Source organism: Pyxicephalus adspersus, chromosome 4 (genome assembly GCF_032062135.1).
Source record: "Pyxicephalus adspersus chromosome 4, UCB_Pads_2.0, whole genome shotgun sequence".
Classification (NCBI taxonomy): domain Eukaryota; kingdom Metazoa; phylum Chordata; class Amphibia; order Anura; family Pyxicephalidae; genus Pyxicephalus; species Pyxicephalus adspersus.
This window is the reverse complement of record NC_092861.1, coordinates 101,746,069-101,767,675: the sequence shown is the minus strand read 5'-3', so window position 1 is coordinate 101,767,675 and position 21,607 is coordinate 101,746,069. Positions and strand designations below refer to the sequence as shown.

The 21,607-nt window shown below is 43.3% G+C and overlaps 2 protein-coding genes across 5 annotated transcripts in view; one reads left to right on the top strand and one right to left on the bottom strand.

Annotated features, from left to right (window-relative positions):
- Nucleotides 1-21,607, top strand: part of UNC93A (unc-93 homolog A) — a 191,121-nt gene that overhangs the window by 61,774 nt on the left and 107,740 nt on the right. For all 4 annotated transcript variants that reach the window (XR_011920418.1, XM_072409182.1, XM_072409184.1 and 1 more), the window contains exon 3: nucleotides 20,604-20,833. Coding sequence is in view for 3 of the 4 variants with exons in the window: in XM_072409182.1 (XP_072265283.1) it covers nucleotides 20,604-20,833 (230 nt within the window). In the remaining variant the exon portion in view is untranslated. The remainder of the gene's footprint in view (nucleotides 1-20,603; nucleotides 20,834-21,607) is intronic.
- The window catches only part of LOC140329846 (general transcription factor II-I repeat domain-containing protein 2-like), a 117,002-nt gene that overhangs the window by 66,394 nt on the left and 29,001 nt on the right, over nucleotides 1-21,607 (bottom strand). The gene's annotated exons all lie outside the window — the stretch shown is intronic.

Genomic DNA, 21,607 nt, shown 5'->3' with positions numbered 1-21,607 from the left:
AAAGAATGATTTTTTAGGGGAACAGTGACTTTTAATGCAAGATCGCCAGTAAAAAGCTGTCGGATAAGCGCGGCTCTGTGCGCGAGCTTTTTCAGTTGCTGAATGGCGCGACCGCGTACGATTCCGGATCGCTAATACGAATGCGCGAGCGATAATCCGATTCTGCTTGATGAATCAGGGGCAGAGTGTGGGCAGCATTTGTAACCGGCATCTAGAGCTGGGTACTGGGCAGGCAGCAGCAGTACCAGCATGAGGAGGAGGAGGTAAGCCCTGTGACAGATCAAGGATGACATTAAGGATTGAGGCCATCACCTACATGGACAGTGTAGAAACTGTAGCTACTGGAGGAGACATTGCTGTGTAGGGGACTGCCTTTCCCTATCTGCTAGCTGTAACTTTGTAAAATGCGGCATTGACAGCATTGTTAACTGGCACCTACAGCTGGGTACTGGGCAGGCCGCAGCAAAAACAGCATGAGGAGGCGGCGTTAGGCCCTGAGACGGAGTGTGGACAACATTTGTAAGTGGCAGCTACTTTAGCTGGGTACTGGACAGGCAGAAGCAGTAACAGCAGGAGGAGGAGGTGGAGGCGGTGGGCTCTGAGACGAAGTGTGGATGGCATTGGTAACAGGCGTTTAGAGCTGGGTACTAAGCAGGCAGCAGCAGTACCAGCATGAGGAGGAGGAGGTAAGCCCTAAGATGGACCAAGGACGGCATTAAAGATTGAGGCCATCACCTACATAGACAGTGTAGAAGCTGTAGCTACTGGAGATATTGCTGTGTAGCTGACTGCCTTTACCTATCTGCTAGCTGTAACTTTGTAAAATGTGACATGTATTGTTAACTGGCACCTACAGCTGGGTACTGGGCAGGGGGCAGCAGTAACAGCAGGAGGAAGTGGTGGTGGGGTCTGAGACAAAGTGTGGACAGCAATAGTAACTGGCATCTAGAGTTGGGTACTGGGCAGGCGGCAGCATTAGTACCAGCAGAAGGAGGAGGCGGTGGGCCCTGAGATGAAGTGGGGACGGCATTAGGAACTGGCATCTAGAGTTGGGTACAGGGCAGGCAGCAGCAGTAACAGCATGAGGAGGAGGCATTAGGCCCTGAGACGGAGTGTGGACGACATTAGTAATTGGCATCTAGAGTTGGGTACTGGGCAGGCAGCAGCAGTAAGAGCAGGAGGAGGAGGGGGAGGGCTCTGAGATCAAGTGTGGAAGGCATGGTATCTGTCATCTAGAGTGGGGTACTGGGCAGGCGTCAGCATCAGTTATAGCAGGAGGAGGAGGCGGTGGGCTCTGAGACGGAGAGTGGACGGCTTAAGTATCCTGCATCTAGAGTTGGGTACTGGGCAGGCGGCAGCATCAGTTACAGCAAGAGGAGGAGGCGGTGGGCTCTCGGACAAAGTGTGGACGGCATTAGTATCTGGCATCTAGAGTTGGGTACTGGCCAGGTGGCAGCATCAGTTACAGCAGGAGGAGGAGGCGGTGGGCTCTGTGACTTAGCGTGGACGGCATTAATATCTTGCATCTGGAGTTGGGTACTGAGCAGGTGGCAGCATCAGTTACAGCAAGAGGTGGAGGCAGTGGGCTCTCAGACGAAGTGTGGACAGCATTAGTATCTGGCATCTAGAGTTGGGTACTGGGCAGGCGGCAGCATTAGTTACAGCAGGAGGAGGAGGAGGCGGTGGGCTCTGAGATGGAGCGTGGACGGCATTAGTATCTGGCATCTAGAAGCGGGTACTGGGCAAGCGGCAGCATCAGGTACAGCAGGAGGAGGAGGCGGTGGGCTCTCAGACGAAGTGTGGACGGCTTTAGTATCTAGCATCTAGAGTCGGGTACTGGGCAGGCGGCAGTATCAGTTAGAGCAGGAGGCGGTGGGCTCTGAGACGGAGCGTGGACGGCATTAGTATCTGGCATCTAGAGTTGGTTACTGGGCAGGCAGCAGCAGTAACAGCAGGAGGAGGAGGCGGCGGGCTCTTAGACCAAATGTGGACGACATTAGTAACTGGCATCTAGAGTCGGGTACTGGGCAGGCGGCAGTATCAGTTACAGCAGGAGGCAGTGGGCTCTGAGACAGAGCGTGGACCGCATTAGTATCTTGCATCTAGAGTTGGGTACTGGGCAGGCGGCAGCATCAGTTACAGCAGAAGGAGGAGGCGGTGAACTCTCAGATGAAGTGTGGACGGCATTAGTATCTGGCATCTAGAGGCGGGTACCGGGCAGGCGGCGGCAGCATCAGTTACAGCAGGAGGCGGTGGGCTCTGGGATGTAGCGTGGATGGCATTAGTATCTTGCATCTAGAGTTGGTTACTGGGCAAGCAGCAGCAGTAACAGCAGGAGGAGGAGGCGGCTGGCTCTGAGACCAAATGTGGACGCCATTAGTAACTGGCATCTAGAGCTGGGTACTGAGCAGGTGGCAGCAGTAATAGCAGAAGGAGGAGGCAGTGGGCCCTGTGACGGAGCAAGGACCGCATTAGAAGTTGAGGCCATCACCTCTATGGACAGTGTAGAAGCTGTAGCTCCTGGAGACATTGCTGTGCAGGGGACTGCCTTTTCCTATCTGCTAGCTGTAACTTTGTAAAATGCAACATGGACAGTATTGTTAAGGACCGCATTAGAGGTTGAGGCCATCACCTCTATGGACAGTGTGGAAGCTGTAGCTATTTGAGACATGAATGGATGAACAAAATTCATACTTTCCATACCTACTTTCTAGTGAAACCACATAAAAGAGAACGGGCTTGGTGGAATCAGCGGGGAAATACATACATTTTTTATTATTTGTGGATATCTAGCAAGTGCTATTACAGTAAAATATCTGTATTTGTTTCAGATAAATACATACATTTTTATGGGTTTTAGGATACATACCACCAGAATAAAATATCTGTTTTTTTTGGAAAAAAATATATAATTTTTTATGGCCTTTTGGATAGATACCCAGTGCTAACAGAATTAAATATCTGTATAGTTTGGAGAGAAATACATACATTTTAATGGCTTTGGGGATATATAGAAAAGTGGGATCAGAATTAAATATCTGTATTTTATGGAGAGAAAAAGAGAATTTTTTATGGTCTTTTGGATCGATACCAAGTGCTATCAGAATTAAATATCTATATTTTTGGGAGCGAAATACAGAAATTTTCATGGCTTTGGAGATATATAGCAAAGAAGGATCAGAATGAAATATCTGTACCTTTTATTGATAAATACAGAAGTTTAATTAAAAATGTGTTTTGTGATGGATTGCAAGAGGTATCTTAAATTATGATACCTCTATCACAAAAGCCAGAAAAATGTCTATATTTATCCATAAAAAATACAGATATTTCAGCACTTAGTAAATATCCAAAAACCCATAAAATGTTCTGTGTTTCTGTAAAAAAAATACAGATATTTAATTCTGATCCCACTTGCCATCTATCCAAAAAGCAATAAAAATGTCTGTATTTCTCTCCAAAAAACACAGATATTTAATTATGATAACTCTTGCAATCTATCAAAATAAACAGAAAAAATCTGTATTTCTGTAAAAAATACATATATTTAATTCTGATACCATTTGCTATCTATCAAAAAAGCCATAAAAAATTCTGTATTTCTCTCCAAAAATACAGATATTTTAATATGATACCACTTGCAATCTATCAAAATAAACTGAAAATGTTCTGTATTTCTGTAACAAATATACAGATATTTAATTCTGATACCACTTGCTATCCATCCAAAAATCTAGAAAAATGTCTTTATTTCTGAAAAAACACAGATATTTCATTCTGATACCACTTGCTATCAAAAAATCCAGAAAAATGTCTGCATTTCTGTAAAGAAAAACAGATAATTCATTCTGATACCACTTGCTATCTATCAAAAAAGCCATAAAAATTCTGTATTTCTCTCAAAAAAATACAAATATTTATTTATGATAAATCTTGCAATCTATCAAAATAAACAGAAAAAATTTCTGTATTTCTGTAAAAAAAAAAACAGATATTTCATTCTGATACCACTTGCTATCTATCCAAAAGGACAGAAAAATTTCTGTATTTCTCTACAAAAAATACAAATATTTATGAATCACAGCTCCGTTACAAGTGAAATAGGCCTGAAAGTAGAGAGAGGCAGAGGGCCCTGAGGGAGGTGCTCCGTAAAAAAATGTTGCCAGTTACACAGCTACATTGCAAGTTATAGGCCTCAGAGACAAGGTGTCAGCAGGTAGTGCAGCAGTTGAAAACTAATCAGTTCACAGAAGGGGTGTTGAAGTCATTGCCGATCCAAGCCTTATTCATTTTAATAAAAGTGATTCGGTCGACATTTTCTGCCGAAAGCCGAATCCGTTTGTCACTCACTACGCCCCCAGCTGCACTGAACGCTCTTTCAGATAACACCCTTGCTGCTGGGCAGGCAAGGATCTGAATGGCATGTTCTTCCAGCTCCGGCCACTGCTCAAGCTTGGATACCCAGTAGCCCAGTGGGTCCTGGCTTTGCAGGTTGCAAATGTCCCATGCAGGGTTCAGGTATTCCTGCACCATGACTGAGTACCGCTGCTCAGTGTCATTGGCAATTGCTGCACGACTGGCAGCTTGCTTCCGCTGAAAAAAAGCCTGCATAGTTAGTCTTAGACGACTTCTACTGCTGCTGCCACCCGAGCCACCTAAAGCAGTTGTTTGGCTCCCATGGCTGGTAGAACTGGCATAGGGATCCCTGCTGCTGCTGCCAGCCAGAAAGGCTGAGCACAAGTCCCTTACAAGCACTTCTTGGTAGTGCTGCATTTTAGGTCCCCTGTATTGGGGCAAGATGAGTTGTTGTGTCTCAGGCTTATAACGTGGATCCAATAATGTAGCAATCCAATAGTCCTCAGCCTTTGTTTTTATGTGTTGAATGCTCGGATCTTTGGCTATGCACTCCTGCATGAAGGCTGTCATGTGGCTCAAAGTTCCCACAGCTGAGGTAATTCTGGACCCACACTCCTGTGGGTCGAACAGCAGCACAGGGTTGTCCTCCTCCTCCTCTTTCCCTTTACCTGGTCTTGCTATCCACAGAACATGCTGCCTTGTGTTTGGGTGGATGGATGCCATGTACCCTCAATATCTGCCCCTTCCTCCCCTTCTCCCATGCCGGCAATGTACTCCACATCCTCTTCCACCTCCTCCTCTTCCTGGATTTGTGGTGCACTATGCCTAGTAGGCACGCATATCCGAGATGATGTTTAAAACGTCAGCTCTTGATGCACCATCATCTGTTCCAGCAGGCATATGATGGGGATGTTGTCACTGACACAAGCCTGATCCCTGCTAATCATCCTGGTCGCCTCTTCAAAAGGTGACAATACAAGTCCTCAATTTGCAGCCACTCCGCAGGGCTGAAGAAAGGTAGTGTAGGTATATGATTGAAAGAAACAGACTCTGCCACGTAATCCACCACCGTTTTCTGTTGTTCATCCAGCCGCTGCACCATGTTAAAGGTGGAATTCCAATGTGTGGCCACATCACAAATTAACCGGTGCACTGGCATGTTGAGATTTTGCTGAAAATCCACCAATCTGACACTGGCTGTGGACCGGCGAAAATGGGCTGACAACTTTCTAGCCTTCAGCAACAGAGGTAATTTCTGGTAATTTCTAAGGTTCATGACGTGGGGCCAGGCAAGGTATGTGAGTGAGTTTCCCACAATGCAAGGCTGCCAGCAGATTGGCCCCGTTGTTACACACGACCTAGCCTGGTTGGAGTCTGTTGTGAGTTAGCCATATGTCCTCCTGCTCCCGTAAGGCACTTAGAATGGCTGCGCCCGTGTGGCTGAGGGAGCCCAGGCTCCGCAACCTCAGGACTGCGTGGCAAAGTCTGAATTGTGCACTGAAAAAGCAAACTGCAGGTTGTTGCTGGCAGTGAACAGATGCTGGTGTATGGGAGGTATGCAGGCCTTGCTGCAGCTGCATCTTCCCCTGCTGCCACTAAAGTTACCCAGTGAGCTGTGTAGGAAATATATCTTCCCACTCCATGCTTGCTCGACCAACTGTCGGTTGTCAGGTGCACCTTGCCAGAAACTTGCCAGAGTGCTGCAGGGCCATGGACACATTGCTCTGCACGTGTTCATGCAAAGCAGGAACACATTTTTCTGCAAAATACTGTTGCTTGGGCATAACGTACTGTGGGTGCGCGCAGAGGAATGCGTAACGGAATGCATTGGAGTCCACATGCCGGTAAGGGAGGAGCTCTAACGCAATCAGCTGTGCAAGTGCCGCATTGATTAGCTTTGTTTTGGGGTCATTTGGGACATATTTCCTCTTGCGCTCCAGCATTTGGGAATGGAAGGTGGGATGCTGCTAATGCTAACCACAGAAAGATTGGACGATGGAGTAGAAGGTGTAGGAGATGGCAATGATGCCTGGTATTGACTGCTAGCAATGCGACAAACAGCAGCCGATCTGCGTTGGAGCTCCTGCTCACCGCTGGTGGAGCCTGAAAAAGGTAATGCTCGGCTACATGCCCCACTCAAATTGCTGGCAGCAGCACAGGTAACTTTGGTGGTAGAAGGAGAAAAGGCAGCTGAGGAAAATTTCTCGCAGTTTGAGATTGCTTCTTGGGCGGAGGTGGCCGCACAGAGCTCTGTGCTTTGACCAGGTGTTCCCGCCAGGTTACGGGGTGGTGGCTTTTTAAATGTGTGCTCATGCAACTTGTTCTAAGTTCAGGTTTTGCCTCTTTTCAAGTGTTGAGCACACAGTTTGCAGATGACCACAGTGTTGTCATCACTATGGACATTAAAAATTGCCCACATGGGCGAACATCCAACTGGGCCAAAAGGTGCTCTGGAGCTGGTTCTCGTGGTGGCGGTCCGCGGTTGTTGAGGCACAGCTGTGGTGTCAGCTTCCGACAATGGACGACTATGACTTGCCTCACTGGTACGTGAAGACTGCAGAGTGTTGGCAGCTTTTACCCTCTTCCTCCTCCTCCCCCTTTGAGGGCACTCTGCAACCTCCTCCTCTTCTTCCTTCTCCTCTTCTTCCTCCTCCTCTTCTTCCTGCCTATGATGATCTCTTTGTTCGCCCCATGTCCGATCAAGGACATCATCATCATCATCATCATCAGAAGAGACAGTTTCCCTGTATGTGCCAAAAGGAAGCAGTGGCCTTTTGGAGCCAGTTTGAATTGTCTCGTCTGGCTCAGAGTGTTTGGGTGAAAAGCAAGTGGGAGGAAAGCCTGTGAACTGACTCTCTTCATCAGATGACTGAAACAACTGAGCTATTTGGGACACCTGTGAGGCCTGTGTCTCGGACTGGGATGAAGAGGAGGTACAAGCACTTGACCCAGGCTGGGTCATGTACTCTACTACCTCTTGTTCATGGTGTGGTAATAATGGACGCCCACCACCAGCAGCAGCGCTTCTTGTTCTCGGGTCTGCAGCTAAAAACATACTCATACTGCTTTGCTTGCCACCCCTGCCATAGCTCCCCCTTCCTCCTTGGCCAGACATTGTACTAATTTTTTGTGTGGCTTGACACCCTGCAAAATACTTTGTAGCTAATATGTTTCACACAGTGAAAATTTGTACAGTAAGTGGATTTTTTATTGGGTGGTGGGTGGTGGTGGGGGGGGGGGGTTGACACCAAAAATGCAAGTGCGCTGTGTGTCTTGTATGCAGCACTTTCCTTCAGTGGTGACGCTTGTAATATACAGCACAGTATACAAACTATATACTGCATTATACACTGCGTCTGTGTGTCTGTCTCTCAGTACAAATGTGATACTGTGCACTCAGTTAGGGAGGGTACCCTGCCTCTGGCTGCGTGTATGTAACACACTGACTGACTATCTATCTATCTATGTATCTATCTATCTATATATCTAGCTAACAGTGAAACACTCTACCTATCTGAGTACAGTAGATTTCAGGACAGCACCAATACCAGTGCAATCCAACAATCTATCTGACTAATAGTGTGAGTGTGACACAGTCTAACTAAGTAAGGCACTTTTTTTAACTTTGACAAAGCAAGCCAAGCAGCACAGAAAGGTTGTGATGCTAGCAAATCTCTGTCAGAATAGGTAAAAGCAGGCATGTCCTGGCCTTAAATAGGCCAATGGCTGCCTGTGTAACATGCAGTGACAGACAGCCAATCGGCTGCCTGCCGCAACAAACATGCATCCCTACTGTTATTGGAGGACCCTAGGCATTATGGGGGAGGTCCCTAGGCATTGTGGGAGGGCTGAATTCGGGGCGTCGAATCCAACAAAATTCGGGTCGGGTCGATCTAAATTCGAACAGCCATATTCGGGTCGAACATTAGGACGACCCAAATTCGAACAACAAAACTACTCATCACACTCACAAACGTATCAACTATCTTTTTACCAATCTTTCCCTGTTGCGAAATAGTTCATATATATAGGTTCATCCCATTACTTGGTCGGACCATGCTCCGATTACACTGGATGTCCTCTATTCACCCGCAAGTGTCCGGGTTTGTCATTGAAAGCTGAAGGATTTCCTTCTTAAAAATGCAGGTACCAAACTGGACCAGAGAACAAGGGGTCGGTGGCGCATGCCTCCACTCTCTGGGAGGCACAAAAGATTGTTCTTAGAGGGCAATGTATTGCGCTGAAGCCCTGCCTTAAATGGGACTCTAATCAGCAACGTGTCCACACTGAGCAGAAGAGCCGTTGTTGGGCCTTCTAAGGGAGGTGGTCTCCCTCCGCTCCAAATTGAGGGCTTTGGAGCTGAGGAAGGTAAGCTGGATGATGCAGCACTCATGCCATTTGTTTTACCACAAAAGGAAAAAACAGACACACTACTGCCACGCAAACTACAGGATATGCAAGTTAACTCAACACCAATAGCTATCAAAGACGAGAAGGTGATAATACGATATGATCCATCGCACATAGCCTCCAGGTTTGAATCGTACTATACCCAACTCTACCAAATGGTTCACCAGGCTCAATACTCCTTAGGAGCGTCATTACAGACAAAAATAGACTCTTATCTAAATGACTCAGGGCTTCCTCGGCTTACTCAGGAACAGTTAGAGCTACTTAAGTGTCCCATCACAGAGGAAGAAATATCCAAAGTAATTATACAGCTACCATCTTCTAAGGCCCCTGGCCCAGATGGTCTCCCATACCTCTACTACAAAACCTTTTTACCTGATCTATTGCCACATTTAGTAGAATTATTTAAAGGCTTCTTTACATCCCTCTCTCTTATTGAAGGAACTTTTACATATTGTGTTTTGCAGTGGAATTTTTCCAACTAGGGCAGAGTCGTGGTAACTATATACTTTACTTGAATGCTGTATATGTATGTACACTGTTACTGTCCAGTTACTACCTAATTCTGCAGAGTAATGGACATTGAAGATTGTTGGTGGGATCTGTTAGTACAGACCCAGGATGGTTTGATTTATAAAGTGATATCATGCGGTTGTGTTCACAATGTTTTAAGTTATAACGTTTGCACTTGGCCAAGAGTGGAGGGCAGGATGGGGAGCCCCGCCCATGCTGTAGCAGAGGTTTTTCTCCCCCACTTAGGCCTCTCAGAATATTGGAGTTTTGACACTCTTTGATGCCTTAATTGCCCCTAGTGACTTTCCCCGTGTTTTTGTTTTTCTCTTCCTAGTCCCCCTTTCAATTTTTGTTCCCGGGACTTACTGTCCCATTTCTGCCCACGTACCCATCCCCAGTCTATGGCCCTTCCTCTAAGACCCTCACAAAAACAAGTGAATTCTGTGGTGATTTCATTGTTGATTTAATGATTGCAATAAATTGGTGGCAATTAATGTAAGATACTCAACATACCCAAGAAATGTTCTACCTTACTTGGTGAACTGGCGAGGTTCCGGGTCTAGGTGGCGCTACTCCAGGAAGCTCACTTTAAGTTTAAGTTAGATAAAATTCCAAAATTTTCTAATAGGAAATACCCAGATTGGCTATCATTGTGGCTCGGTAGACTCTGGATCAGGAGGTGTGTTGATCTTGATCTCTGGTTCAGTGACATGGCATTTAATTGATATAAATAAGGATTCTGCAGGTAGAATGCTGTTTGTAAAGGTGATATTGGAGGAGCGACTTGTGACTTTTGCATCCATTTACACTCCCCAAGTGCATCAAAAGCGATTTTTGAAAGAAATGCTTGAGAAATTGGGTGAATTTTCTGAAGGTCTGCTGTTATATGGGGGAGATTTTAACTTTGCCCTGATCATAAAATGGATACATCCGGTGCCGCATTGCCATCTAATGCCAAACCCCCTGATCAATTGAAACATTGTATGCAACAACATCAATTAGTGTATGTAGGGCGGATTCTGATCCCGACAGGGATAGATTACACATTTTTTCCTACCTGCACCAGATGTTTTCTAGACTTGATCATTTTTGGCTCAAGCATCCGAATTTGGTGCAGGTTCTGGAGTGCAGTATAGGAAATATTGCGTTCTCGTAACATTTGCTGGTCCTCCTCACACTGCATCTAGGTTACACATCTTCTAAGTCCTGGCACTGGAAGCTGAACAAGTCTCTTCTTGCTGATCCTGTACTGATAGCTGAGCTATATTCCTAATTGAAAAATTATTTTGAAATCAATGTAACTCCAGAGTGTTCCCAACCGTGGTTTGGGAGGCCTATAAGGCAGTCATTTGGGGGCTTCTCATAAAGCATGGTGCCAGGATTAAGAGGGAGAAACAAGTCAAGATCTCATTCACTATTAAACGCTTGCAGGAATTGGAATTAAGACACAAACGCTCGCTAGATAAACAATTGCTGTGCCAAAAGTTAGCCTCGCTGTGTCTGAGTAAAGCTAAAGTGGCTCTTATTAATTGCAGAAGGACATATTATGAGTTTGGTGACGTGTGGCAAGCTTTTGGCAAGGACTTTACGAGGACTCCGCACACGCACACATGTACCCTTCCTTTCTACCAATACGGGGGGAAAAGTGTACCAGGTGAAGGAAATAGCAGTGAAATTTGGAGTCTATTACGCATCCTTGTACAATTTGAGACAACCCCATCTGAATAAGGCTGCACGCAAATCCCCCCCAGAACATATCCGTCAATATTTAGAGGGGTAAATTTATGTAGTTTGTCTCAATCGGCTCGGTTAAATCTGGAAGCTCTGATCACAGTTACCGAGTTTCAGGCAGCTATAAAACAAACTAAGTCAGGGAAGGCTCCAGGACCAGACGGATTTTCGCTCCCTTACTAAAATTTAAAACTGTTTTCCAAGGCAGATAAAGACCCTTTGGTTTGCAGTAGTTACAGGCCCATCTCACTTTTCAATCAGGATCTCAAGCTCTTCACTAAGGTTTTGGCCAACAGATTTCAAAGACATATCCATGATCCTGTACATTTCAATCAGGTGGGGTTTATGCCTTCTAGGGAAGCTTAAGATAATACCTCCAGGGCCACCAACTGGATACACGCGGCAGTGTCCAGAGGTAGACCATCCATGTTGCTCTAGACCGATGCAGGAAAAGCCTTTGATAGGGTGGACTGGAATTTTATGCTTGCCACACTTCAAGCTATAGGTGTGGGTGACAAAATGATGGAATGGATTAAGTCTATATACTCATCTCCTTCTGCTCATCGGTCAGAGTAAATGGTGAAGTGTCAACACCCTTTTGATATTACTAACAGCACCAGAGAGGGTTGCCCCTTGTTTCATTGGAGCCCCTACTGACAGCAGTTCGCTCAAACCCAGATATACAGGGCCTATTACTAAATAGAAGTGAGCATAAGGTGGCAGCTTATGTGGATGACCTCTTATTTATTATTATTCGGAAAATCCAGGAATATGGTATTGTGTCTAATTTCAAAATGATTTACTCTAAGTCAGTGGCCCTCAATGTCTCCTTGCCCCAGACTCTTTGCACCCAACCTGTGCTCTCTTTTTTCTTTAAATGGGAAAACACAGCAATTAAGTATTTGAGGACTTGGCTCCCAGCAGATCTATGGCAACTCTTTACTTTACATTTTCCCCCTATACTCGCCACTATCACTAAAGACCTGGATCGCTGGTTATCCTTGACTCTGTGGTGGCTTGGACGCATTCAGGCTATTAAAATGAATATTTTGCCGATAATATTATATCTTCTCCCAGCATTACAGATATGTCTACCTACCTCCTTTTTTAAGTCCTTGCATTCCAAAATATTCCAGTTTATCTGGGGTAAGAAAGGCCACCGTCTCAGCAGAAGCCTGCTTTTTCGGAATAAGGGAGTGTGGGGGCTGGGAGTTCCAAACCTATCACTTTATTATTTAGCGGCCCATATGGTCCGAATATTTGATTGGTTTAGACATGGAGAGTTCAAACAGTAGTTCTGAGTTGAACAATCTTTCACGTCTGTGCCTCTCACGGTGATTCCATGGCTGCCCAAACTACCCCAGACTGCATTAAGAACACACTCTTTGATCTCTGCCACATGAAAGGCATGTCAAAAAACTTTGTTAAGCCTAAAATTGTCTCCCTGGCCCTCACCCGTTTCCGATTTTGGGTAACCCGTCCTTCCCCCCTGTATTAGATGACGGGAAACTGTGTGAGTTGCGGGAAGGGGGAGTACAGTTGGCGGAACACTTTGTCCACCTAGGTCAATGGTTTTCGATGGAGATGTTGATGGCTGATAATGGCAGTTATAACTTAGACTTTTGGAGGTCTTTGCAAATCATGCATTATCTTAGGTCCCTCCCCCAAGAATGCAGAAATATCAGCTCGAAAATTATGTTTGAAACCATATGCACAGGGAGTGGATCAGCTAGGCATTCTCTGTCTTTATTATACTCTAAACTGAGCATGGCCCCAGAAAACTTCTCACCCTCCTATCTCCAGGCATGGGAAACAGAACTTAGGTATACATTGGAGACTGAGCAGAGAACTAAGATTCTTACTTTGGTGCATAGGTCCTCCACCAGTAGCCGATATCAGGAATTGAGTTTCAAAATCCTTTCTAGGTGGTACAGGACCCTGGAGAGGTTGCATAGCTTTTTTTCCCAAAATATTGGACAGATGCTGGCGATCGAGGTAAGGGTACTACGCTCCATGTTTTCTGGACGTGCCCACTACTGCGTCCCTACTAGGAGCAGGTGAGGACCCTCATGCAGAAAGTCACTACATACAATATACAGTATCTTGGGACCCCAGGACACCAAAATGTAATCCCAGGCAAGGGCTACAATGGCTTTATTCTTAGACACCTTATTGTAGTGGCTAACTCATGTATCCCTATGTTTCGGAAGTCAAAAACCATTCCGACTGTAGGTCTGTGGCTCCATAGGGTAAATAATATTATGATGATGGAGGATCTTACAGCTAGTTTAAGAGGTACCCAAGATAAATTCAATGCTATGTGGGGAGGCTGGGCCTACTATCGAGAAACCCCCAGAGTTTAAGCGCCACCTGGACCTGACTTTCAGTTTGATACTGATTCTTCTTTCAGACCTAGCCTCGTTATTTATGTATTTCCATACAGAGGACCATTTCATTTATCAATGCCCATTTTAATTGTAAACTATATTGCTGATTTGATGCTATATGTTTAGTCTCGCCACAGTTTTTCTTTGTTTTATGTGAAATGTGCAATATACTGTTTTTGTATGTCTCAATTGCTTACCTTTCCTTATGTTTTGTTATTGTAATTTGTATATTCTAAAGCTTTTTTAAAAAATAAAGAATATTATAAAAAAAAGTTACAGATGGATTTTTTAAACTTCATTTTGGTGCAGACTAGCTAAGCTTATACTATGTACCCTCCGGAGAACGTGGAGGTCTGGGGGCACCGGATATACACAATTATTATGTAGCAGCCCACCTCTGGTACTTGCCGTCCTGGACTTCACCTTTTCCCCCCAGTGCCTGTAGAGCATTGGAGGAGCAATGGATTGCTCCTTTACATCCCAATGTCATGTTTTGGAGCTCTTCCTTGCTACTTGCTGACAAAACTTGCTCTCTCCCATGTTGTTCACACGAAACCTATGGCACACCTATTAAGGTAGATATAACCTCCTGTCTACTGCATCGGTGCTTATCTCTATCATTCACACCTCACAGATACCTGATAGCCTAAGGTATCACTAACTATGCTGAATCCTTGGAGGGAAAGAGGGTTATTCCATATTAGACACATTCTATTTCCGGTAGAGAAACAATTGTTTTCCTTCTCTGAGCTCTGGGGCTTACTTACAGATAAGGCATTATATCTCTTCTCTCCAACAATCCCCCAGGTTTACTGACTTAACCTCTTTTGAAAGGCTCTGTATAGATGGCCCGTGTTCTAAGGGCATCATCTCCTTCATATACCATTTTCTTCTCTCCATGATGCAAAGGTCTTCTGGTAAATTTGCAAATATGTGTACATGGGAGGACATACTGGGCCGAATTTTGGATGATGAAGAGTGGTCGGAGATTTGGGAGGCAGCCCACTGGAGCTTAATCTGTACATTGTACAAGGAAAATTTGTATAAAATTATCTTTCATTGGTACTACACTCCTGATGTGCTCCACCCTTTGTTCCTTGGCACCGATCCGAATTGTTGGCGATGTGGAGCACATCGGGTATGGTGGAGCAAATTTTTTTGTTTTGTCCTGTTATTCAAGATTACTGGGAAAAAGTAAATCGACTACTTGCAAATATATCCTAGCAACAGGTTACCCTAGATCCCCTTACCCACCTTCTAGGTCTTCCCTTTACGACTTTTCCTAAATCATCCTGTAAACTTCTTTCCTAGATCCTGGTAGCAGCACTGATCCCCACGAAGTGGAAGGTCACTTTATCTCCCTCCATGGAAAACCTACATAAGTGAATACAGGAGGTTTGCCTCATGGAATATCTTACTGCTCTGATTAGAAATAAAGTTCAGAAATTTGAAAGAACATGGGAGAACTGGGATAACTATTACTCACAGACACAGCTTTAAAACATTATGATCTTTATTCAACCTGGTTGGCCACTGACAACTCACCAACCCACTTTGCTTTACCCCCTTCCCCCCATTACCCCCCATCCTTCTGGTCTTAGTAATATGCACAGTCACATATCCCCAGCTTTTCCTTTTTCTTTATGTTTGCATGTCATTTTGGATAAACCTTATATTATAAGGACTAGAACGAATGCTGTTGTTCTTTGGGTGCTTCAAAGACTTATCTCAACCATTTATATGGACTGCTGAACTACTCAAGATCTCCACTCTTTATATTCTCCTTTCAGTGTATCTCTGTTATATGGGTTCTAATCTCGGATGGACTCTGCACTTTACTTTAACCTTCTTTGTTTTTCTTATTGTTATTTTTATTATTTTCTTTGTTCTTTGAAAGTGAAAAATTTTTCAATAAATATAATTAAACAAAAACTTTGTTGCAGTGCTGGGAGTAGATTCTGATACATGGAAACAAATCTATGCAAGAGTAAGTCCTGTGCGATGATCAAATATAAGGTTTTATCTCTTTCTGTGTAATGAAGACATTGCCAAACATTTTAGAGACTTATGTATAAATGAACAAATAGAGGTTCCAGGTTGTGCCCACTGAGAAGATGTAGCCAATGAAATATTCAGTAAAGAATTAGAATCTCTGCACAAAACAAGACACCCACATTGAACATGAGTAGCTTTGCATAATACTGCATTCAAAAACTTAGTTGGTCTTGCAGTGCAAAATAGTCAGCTGTAAACCTAAAAAGAATGTCTACATTTTCCAATATGTATAAACATTGGAAACATAAAAAAAAGATCTACATTGAGTCCCTCAGACATCATCTCACCATTGCTTTTCACAGTGGAACAGAAAGAAGGAGCACATTGGAATGAGCACATAACATGTGCACATATAGATATCAGTTGTGCACAATAGGTCTAGCATACCTCCAAGGAAAGTGTGCTAGTGTGGTCATGTCATTAACCTCCCTAGCGGTAACCCCGAGTGTAACTCGGGGTAGAAAAAACTTGCTAAAAGTGGTAACCCTGAGTCACACTCGGGGTAGGTAAAGCAGCGATAAATAAATGATAAATAAAGACTTACCTTATCTGCCGACATCCTCCTCCGTTCTGCTTCAGCGATCGCATCTTCCTGCAGGCTCCTCTCTTCCTGTCTTCCCCCTGCAACAGCGTCTCTGTGTCTGTGTCTTGATGAGTCACTGGAGGAGTTTACTGGAAACATCTGTGCATGTGCCGGGGTGCGTGGCCAGCGGGAAATTCAAATTTTTTGTTTTGGATTCAATACAAATAACTGTATTGAATCCAATACAAAGTTGGAGTGGTTGGAGTGAGATACACTGCCCCTGATTCATCAATGAAATCCGCGCTCGCTGGAAGCGCGAACGTACGCGCGGCCATCGATCGCGGATTACCGCGGTCCGGACTCGAGTATGCGCGTACACTCGCCTCTTAGGGCTATGGGTAATGTGTGTGCCATTAGAAAGAATGATTTTTTAGGGGAACAGTGACTTTTAATGCAAGATCGCCAGTAAAAAGCTGTCGGATAAGCGCGGCTCCGTGCGCGAGCTTTTCCCGTTGCTGAATAGCGCGACCGCGTATTCCGGATCGCTAATACGAATGCGCGAGCGATAATCCGATTCTGCTTGATGAATCAGGGACACTGTTACAGTGCACTGCCTACCTGCCAATACATTTCATTACTGACCTCTGCATTTGATTACTGACCATCTTTTGACCATTTCCCTTGTTTCAAAAAATATCACACCCGGGATGTTTATTAGTTGTTAATTATTTTATGAGAAAAATCATAAAAACCTCCGATTTTTGTGTTTTTTATTTAAAGTTTATTATTAAATTTAATAATTATTATGATGACATGTTTTTGTGTTTCAAATTTTATTTTACTCAAATTCTTGTTTGAGCCTAAGAATTGCAGGCCTACAGGGGAGGAAGGTCCAGTTGATCTTTTTTCATCTGTTGCAGATTATACATTATGAGTTTTCCCTTGAAGAGAAATAAAAAGCTTTACAGCATACTGCTATCTGTAAGAGATAGCATGCAGAGGCAACATTGTGGTAAATTGCAAGAATTGTGCAGCAATTATGGTATACGTATAGACATGGATACAGTAAAAGCATAAAAGTCTGCAAACATTAGCCTTCCAAGCTGCAAACATAAATTTTTCCTTAATATGAAAAAAATGTATTAGTGCAATACCATCTCTGGGAAAGGTGTCTAAAAAGATACCCTATAAACAAGGTCAATTTAAGATACATCAAGAAAAATATATTGCATAAGCAATACTACTAGAATGCCATGTGTGTAGGGGGGAGGGGGGCATTTAGCTACATATGTTGTACTGAAAAGGTACACTACTTTCTTATGTTAGAACAATTTTCCTCCACCTATTTAACATGGGGGAACTTCTCAAAATAACCTTCAGGTCCTCAGGGAACCTGCTATAATTACTATATCCACAGCTCACAGTAAATTAATGTGCTGGTCAGTGGGAAAAATGTCACCCTTACAGATAGCCAAAAGATCATTGGTGTCAGATAAAATGATGGTCAGAGATTGCTTATTGCCCAATTAACCCCTCACCTATCTCTGGATCAACCTCGGGGTTCCACAGAACTCTGATTGAGAAACATGAGCTGTCACTAGGTCATTATAAGCTGTGGCAAAATCATACTTTCGATGTGGTCAACTCAACCCTGGGGATTCCTTTTGAATTGTCAAGTAAAGGATTGGAGATCAGCATGCAATGACCCCTTAGGGATAGCAGCATCTTCCTTAAAGTGGTGTCCAAAACAAGGGGGGTCCCTGTTTTGATAACAAATGAATCTAGTGGCCTGGGAATCTTGGAAGAGGTCCCTAAGTCCTGTGCTCGCCTCTGATCCAGGGATGTCCTAAAGAGAGAGGAACAAGGATTCAGTTGAATACTGTGCTGATTTTTCAACAGGTTGGTAATGTGATCTGAAACAGTAGGAGACTGTGGAGATAATCTCTGCTCTTGGCACCTCCCTTCAAAATTGCTAAAGAGGAAGATGCAGGAAAATCTCTTTCCTCAACTCCATGTAGAGTACTAGGTAGTTTAAAGAAGAAAGAAATAGTCAGTAGTTTTGAAATTCCTCACACGGAACATTTTCAGACAACAGACAACTGTCCTCGTATATTAACACGGTAATTAAAGCTGCCCCGAGACCCATGCGCTCCTCTGTATTCGAAAGCACGTGCCTCTCTTTAGCTTCAACGAAAGGGCAAATTTCAGTGATCTACTCGGCCCTAGTAGCCCCTACTGATAAATTGCAATACATGCGGGACTGGGAATCTGAATTGGGTATTACATGGGATTTGGAAGAATGGCGGGATAAGATGGATTCCCTCTCCAAGATCTCCCTGAATTCTGCAATAATAGAGGCCAATTATAAGGTAGCTCTTAGGTGGTATCTCACTCCAGACAGATTAGCGAAAATGTTCCCTTCAACTTCTCCATTCTGTTTTCGGGGCTGTGATTCTAGAGGTTCAATGCTACATATTTGGTGGTCCTGTCCTATAGCCAGAAGGTATTGGGACGAGGTGTTTGATCTGATATCTAACATTCTCCATCAAACGATTGGTAGCACTGTTGAAGCGGCTCTGTTTGGCAGGCTTGACATGTCTCTCCCTGGCCCCTCAAAAAAGCTGATTGGACTGATATTACTGGCGGGCAGAATCTCTCTGGCCAAAGCATGGAAGTCTTCCTCGATATCCTTGGACCCTATACACACTAAATTGAACTGGATTATGGTCAATGACAGATTGACTCACACTCTAAAGAACTCGTTGGATAAATTCGAAGATATATGGGAACCTTGGATTGTATTTAACAATGCGTAATATATAGTTTCGGCCTTCCTTGTGAGATATAACACGCTAATGTTACTGGTCTGATCAACTTCCTCTTACCTCTCCTCCCCACCCAGTAGTTTATTTGTTTTATGTTTGTTCTTGTCTTGTTTCATAACGGGGACGCAGGCTTGGTTTACTCTATTGTTTAAAATTTTGCTGTGTATGGTTTTACTTTTACCAACAACTTCAGATGGTATATCTTGTTCCCTAATTCTTTGATCTCAAGAAGTTTTCCTTATTAGATATACCAGGGCTATGGCAATTCTATGGCCCAGACATTGTCTGGTTCGATAATCAATGTTCATATACGTACACTTATACTTTGCCGTCCCTCGCTTAGATAATTCTGTTTATATCTTGTATTTTATGTTGACTTAATTGTACATTTTCCTGTAAAATTCAATAAAAATATTGAAAGATAAAAAAGAAAGAAAGAAATCTGTCATTTTGCAGGCACCATTTGTTTCCCGCTATTGCATCCTGCAGGTAACACCAGCAATGGAAAATGGAGGAGGTAGGCTGATGCAATCTGCTGAGAAATACAAGCCCTCAAAGAACTCTAGAGCAGAATGTCCATCCTCATCAGCAGCTGACAGGATCTACCCCTGTTTTTCATAGCATTTAAGAGTTAATCAGTATCAAAATTTTGCTTTTTAGCATCCCTAATGGGATCCCTTGGTCTATCCAGAAAATCCACTCTGGTACCTGGAATTACATTGCACTGGCCTAAGAAGGAAGTAACATAAATAAAGAAAACATGACTGTAGGGATGTCAAAAAAGTAGATTTTTTTATAAAATAAAAACTGTGTGGGGTAACTTCTAATATTTGAAATCAGACCATTCCTCATGCACGAAGCAAGGTTGGCTAGAAAAAAGGGAAGGATAGCAAGTGTGAGAAAACTTTACTCTTGTAAATGTTACCCTTTCTTTTCATATGAGGCTCCCTGTTACCTGGCTAGCAGTAAAAGGAGGGGGGTGTAAGTATTGCAGGTTATACCAGGCTTTTGGAGACAAAAAAATTAATAGAGTGCCCAAAAAACAAAAAAATTAGAGCATCAGCTGTAATAACTTGGAGACACAAGTCAAATCAGATGTTTTCTTACAACAAAGGGGTGTGTCCTCAGAGATTGATATAGCTCTGATTGCTAATTCAAATCCTGCCTCCATTTTGTGGTTTAAGTTTATGAATGTCATTGTGTGCTGCACAGGGTTGCAACTGTAAGTGATAGGCTTGAGTGCTTTATAATGAAGTGCTCTACTCCAGCACAATGCCTTAGCTAAATCCCTTTCTTTCTGAGACCCTGTTACTGTACTCTTGTTTCTAAGACCTTGTTTAGTGGTTTAAGGTTCCTTATTTTGGAAGCAAATTCCTGTATACCACCTTTCCTATTTTCATGAGACCTGGGGCATTTTACACAGAGTAAAATTTTAATTCCCAAGGTTTGTGAACACTATCCTGGGCTGAAATTTAGGGCTGTCCTGGGGGGCCATCTGCCCTTAAAATTATTTCTTGTCCAACTCATCCCCTATTCGATGCCTTAACTGTTTTAATACCAGAACTCACCTAAGCCAAAGATTGGGATTTTGTGAATGTTTTCAGAAAAAAGCTGAACAAGACCCTACCATCCGCCTTTAGCATTTAACATGGAACACATTTACTTGCATCAGGGTTGCCCTCTTTTTTTGCTCAAAGAAGAAATGATGTTTAAATATATCCTAAGTTAGGGTCTGTTCTGAAATTACCCATATCTTGAGCGATTTGAAGATAACATAGATAAATGTATGCTTTATTCTTTCAGGTATACGCTCATTCCAACATCTGTGATTCTTGGATTTGGAGGTGCTCCTTTATGGGCTGCAAAATGTACCTATCTGACAATAAGTGGAAATCGATATGCCACAATTGTAAAAAAAGAAGGCAAGGATATTGTCAGTCAATATTTTGGACTCTTTTTTCTAATATTCCAGTCATCAGGTGTATGGGGAAATCTCATTTCATCTTTAATATTTGGACAAACACCACTTTCAGGTAAATGTATACAAAATACTAAAACAAAGGGCTCTGAAAAGGTGAGCATACAATTTTAACTTTGTTAACATATTTGAAATTCGTATTGTTTTATAATTTTTACCATAAACTTATAAAGTGTCAATATATGATGCACCCACTACCCACTAAAAATTGTCCTAGAAAATTACAGGGGTAAGAAGTTCACAATTTTATGTTTTTACTAATTTTCTAAGGCCATTTTTTTTTTAGTGGGTAGAGGGGAAGGGAATGTTTAACCAACAGATATATTTTGGGGATGGAAACTGACTTGTTCAAAGGAACATCATGCAATGCACTGAGAGAAAATACAAACACCATGCCGATAGCATTCTTGCAAGGATTCAACCCCTGAAAAAATAGTGTAGGTGAAAGTACTATCTGCTATGTCACTGGCCCTGATTCATCAATGAAATGCGCGTACGCTCGACTCGCGTATTCATGCGCCGGACGGCGAAGTCTATTACCACGAGTCGGGCCCGAGTTCTAGTGAACTCGCCTGCTGGTTTCCCCGCAAAGATCGCAAATACGCCAATTAAGGCTATTAATTTTCAGCTGCGCAATTCAGGAGATGTTAACCTCAATGATGAGGCGATAGCAATTGATTAGCGCACACCTGCGCGCTGTTCTGTGTTCTCCAGTCCATTTTACAGGTCAGTTTAAATCTTTAATGCTTGATTATTTTTTTTTGTAAGTGTTACTTTTTTATGTTACATTCTACTCCATCACAAACTTGCTTCATTTATAGGTACATTT